Source organism: Zea mays, chromosome 3, assembly GCF_902167145.1.
Source record: "Zea mays cultivar B73 chromosome 3, Zm-B73-REFERENCE-NAM-5.0, whole genome shotgun sequence".
NCBI classification, from domain to species: Eukaryota; Viridiplantae; Streptophyta; class Magnoliopsida; order Poales; family Poaceae; genus Zea; species Zea mays.
Genome location: NC_050098.1, coordinates 3,007,046 through 3,011,001, shown reverse-complemented (window position 1 = coordinate 3,011,001; position 3,956 = coordinate 3,007,046). Strand labels below are relative to the sequence as shown.

At 50.5% G+C, this 3,956-nt stretch overlaps 1 protein-coding gene across 1 annotated transcript; it reads right to left on the bottom strand.

The window, feature by feature from the left end:
- Nucleotides 1-1,517: 1,517 nt before the first annotated feature.
- On the bottom strand, nucleotides 1,518-3,573 carry LOC103649564 (bidirectional sugar transporter SWEET3b). Its single transcript, XM_008675300.4, has 6 exons — nucleotides 3,284-3,573; nucleotides 3,137-3,173; nucleotides 2,652-2,874; nucleotides 2,362-2,523; nucleotides 2,116-2,235; nucleotides 1,518-2,033 (listed from the first exon to the last, which is right to left on the bottom strand). The coding sequence occupies exons 1-6, from the start codon at nucleotides 3,321-3,323 to the stop codon at nucleotides 1,827-1,829; spliced, it is 789 nt and encodes a 262-aa protein (XP_008673522.1). The 5' UTR covers nucleotides 3,324-3,573; the 3' UTR covers nucleotides 1,518-1,826.
- Between the last annotated feature and the right edge of the window lie 383 nt (nucleotides 3,574-3,956).

Sequence of the window (3,956 nt, the reverse complement as noted above, 5' to 3'; positions counted from 1 at the left end):
ACAGCTGTCGGCGTAGCACGGATCCTGCTGACGTTTCCTTGCTTCCGTAGGGGCCTGAGAACCACCGACGTCATGGACGCACGCGGGGAACCATCATTACCTGTTACCGGGGTAAGCTAGATAGGACGCCGGTCTTGTTCCTTCGTAGCCTGAGCTAGCTAAGAGTAGGGTAATGATGTATCCCCTGCGGCACGGTTGGTCCGAGCCCAAGGTCGGGCGAGGCGGAGACTCTTCCCGAGACCGAGGCCGGGGTCGGGCGAGGACATGACTCCTCCTGAGGCTGAGGCTGAGACTGAGGCCGGGGGTCGGGCGAGGCAGAGCTCCCTGTCGCGCCCGAGGCTGAACTTCGGTTGTTGTCAGTCTTACCCCGGTGGTTGGCACAGCAGTCGGAGCGGGGTGAGCGGCGCTGTTCTCCTGTCAGATCGGTCAGTGAAAGGGCGAAGTGACTGCGGTCACTTCGACCTTGCCGACTGAGGCGCGCGTGTCAGGATAAGGTGTCAGGCGATCCCCGCATTAAATGTGCATGCGATACGGTCGGTTGGTGAGGCGATTTGGCCAAGGTTGCTTCACAACGAAGTCTGCCCGAGCTGGGCTTCAGGCGAGCCGAGGGTGCGCCCACTGCTTGAGGAGGCCCTCGGGCGAGGCGTGAATTCGTCTGGGACTACGGTTCCTGCCCGAGGCTGGGCTCGGGCGAGGTCGCGTCCCTTGGGTAGACGAAGCCTTGACTTAAACCGCACCCATCAGTTTTTATGGTTTGTTCTGCGGGTGTTTACCAGCTGTGTTTAGGAGTGTTGGGGGTACCCCTAATTACGGTACCCGACAACATTAATCTGTCCTTGGTCATCGATGCCAGAAGAACCATATGTCTTGGCCACTCGACTATTAGTGATGATAATTTGTGATAGAAATATGAAGATCTTGTGGAGATCTGTTGTATCCTCTCTAGTCCTGATGACTTCTTCGTATGAGATCAGTACTATTTGTTGTTGAAGATTGGTCCTAGATGAATATCGGTCTTGTTTCGCTCTTGCCAAGCAGATATCGCCGTTTGTTTAGTCGAAAGCTTAGCAATTAATGATTTTTCTTAGATAATACAAATTCTTGACCTTATATGTTCTATTTTAAAGCTTCTATTTTTGCTGAAAATTGAAGAGATCGAAAATAGTGCTTTATAGAACAAATCTGTGTATAATATGAGAAGAAAAGTTTGCCCTGTTGGCAGATATTGCCGTTTGCTTCTATTTTCATAAAGCAGAAAGAGGCCAAAGGTCCAACCCTACATGCCATGTCTCGTGTGTTCTCTGAGTGTGTTCGTTGTTGGGAAAGGGAACAAACTTATACGACTTATCGCGCCTCTACTGTTGGCGGGTGGGAAGTAAGAGTGTGTTTGGTTTGAGGAATGAAGTGATCTATCTTCTTCTCACTCCTCACTTTTTTATTTGGTTTGTGGAATAGAATGAGTTGATCCATCACCACCTCATTCCTCATAAGCTAATAATTAGTATATACATGAGGAGTGGGTTGATTCCACCAAAATTGATGGAATGAACTTATGATGCATCACCTCATGAAGTATAGAGTGACTTCATAAACCAAACACGCCATAAGTGGATCTGCTGATCCGTATACGTAGTTCTCAACAGTTGGGTCGCTGCTATGTGGCCGTACAGCCCAAGAGCCAAGCCTTCAATTTCATTCGACTTGGAGAGTCCAGTTCGGTGTTGGGCTTGGGCCGCAGATGGAGATAACGAAACATTCACTTCACAGACTGACACAACGCACAAGGGATTCTGATTCGATTTCAGAAAAGAGAGAGACATATTATCTCATTTATATTCCGACACTCTGGCGGCTACCTCCTGCGGCTGCACGGCCACCGGCGCCGCTGCCTTCATGCCCTTCTCCTGATCGGCGGCGGCGGCAGGGCCATGCGCTTGCGCCTCTGCACCGGCTGCCGCCCCGTGGTCTCTCCTGTAGATGCAGTACAGCAGCAGCTGAAGGACGCCCACCGGGACGCCGATGAAGTTCGGCGACTGCACCGCACCGACCGGGTCAAAAGCAAGCAAGCAAACGGAATCGACAGGACCAGACGACCCAGATGGTTTTTCTGCTAACCGCGATGAAGAGGTCCCTGCCGAGCAGCCCGTACGCCATCCAGAGCGCGCTGGACAGGAAGGAGAAGAGCGAGAGGGAGAACGGCATGAACTCCACGCTCTTCGTCGCGATGACTCGCTTCTGCATGCAGTAGCGATCGACAGGGGTCGTTGGGCTCCAGCCAGAGATTTTAGTGCCAGCAGATGCTGTGAAGTAAAGCGGGAAATCAGCAGGGGGGAGGGGGTTGGGCGATCGATAGATACTGACAGCGGCCACCATTGGAGAGGTGTACATGGACACGGAAGCCACCAGCCCGACGCTGCCCACGAACGCCTTGCGCGAGCGGTGCGTGCGCGCCGCGAAGCTCGACAAGGCCGCCGTCAGGCCGAACAGCGCCAGGGCAGGAAGCACCAGCTGCAAGGCAAACCTCTGCATGCAGACGGAAGAGGTAGTAGACCACAATCAGAGATTCACAGGATGGGATAAGCCTGCATATGCTAGCTGATCCCTGGGTCTTAACAACAGCAGCTCTAGCCAGCACTTGGACTTGGACTTGCCTTCTTCTCCGCCGGTGCGAACCGTAGGTATATGGCGATGAAGGCGACCTCGAGCAGGATGCCCAGGCCGTTGATGGTGGCCACGGGCAGGTTCTCCCACCCGGAGCTCACCACCGGGAGGCCGTACCAGGTGTACAGCAGGCAGTTGAGCAGCGCTAGGATGTATGGCACGCAGGAGAATTCCTCCACGTTGCCCTTCCTTATCACCCATCTGAACGTCAGTCTGAGCATGTGCGTGCAGGTGAATAGGTGATTAATATAGTTCAGAATCGAATATATACATAAATATACTCCATCCGTTTCAAAACAATATTCATTTTATCTCTTGATTTTTAGGTTTATATTCAAATGAATGATGACGAATCTTGTCACATATAGAAAACATGTGCATCAAATATTATATGGGTTTATTAATTACTTAATACGAATTTTAATTTGAGACCAAGAGAGTAGTAATTAATATAATTTAAGATATATATACATACATAGGGGTTGTGTAGAGGAGCATGGAAGCAGCATTTCCTGCAAGAGAGAGACAGATTGGCATGTGTGCATAGAATATGTTGTCATTCAAGAAATAGTGATGTGATCTGAACAGCATGTAGTTGTACATGTGATTGAACTACACACACCTAGGATTCCTACTGCTACACGAACTGTATCTGGAACCATTCTCGACAAGGTTTCCACTCGATCTCCGAACTACTGATGAGCAAGCTAGGGCCTGAGAAATGTGTCGATAGATCGATGGGCTGGCTGCCTGTGTTGCATTGCATGCATGTTCGCCTGAAGCGGAGGCAACCAGCAATTTATACTGCCCCTGCTGAGCCCTGAGGCGGCATGCACACCTGGATTGCATTGCACAATGAGTGGCCGTAGTAGCTCAAAGAAGCAAAAGGCATGTGTTAACCCGAGGGAAAGGATGGCCGTCTGTTTCATGCACTAGCAGGAGAAAGAGATGAAGTGATCGTTGAGTGGATCACCAGCCGTGAGAATTGCATTATATATATATTGGCTTGGGAAAATTAATGAAGGTCTGACGAACTAATAGGTTGAACACGTACGCTTACTCTGAATCCACATCAGCGCACTTGTTCAGCGATGATGCGTCACCAAACACAACTGTGGATTCAGGATGAGAATGCAGCACTGATGGAAAGCACATTATTGTGCTCCGTTGGTGTGCATTATGCAGCATTGTTTATTGATCACCAAGGGTAGAGGGGCTGGTGCATTGCATGTCAGGCTCTGCTCAGCTAATGGTATTGTGAGGGCGCACCATGAATTGCTAAGGACTCTAGCTAC

Coding starts and splice junctions, on each gene's coding strand:
- LOC103649564 (XM_008675300.4), bottom strand. CDS start 3,323: ATGGTTCCAGATACAGTTCGTGTAGCAGTAGGAATCCTAG. Junction 2,524..2,651: donor TCGCACCGGCGGAGAAGAAG/GCAAGTCCAAGT, acceptor GTCTGCATGCAG/AGGTTTGCCTTGCAGCTGGT. Junction 2,236..2,361: donor CCTCTCCAATGGTGGCCGCT/GTCAGTATCTAT, acceptor TACTGCATGCAG/AAGCGAGTCATCGCGACGAA.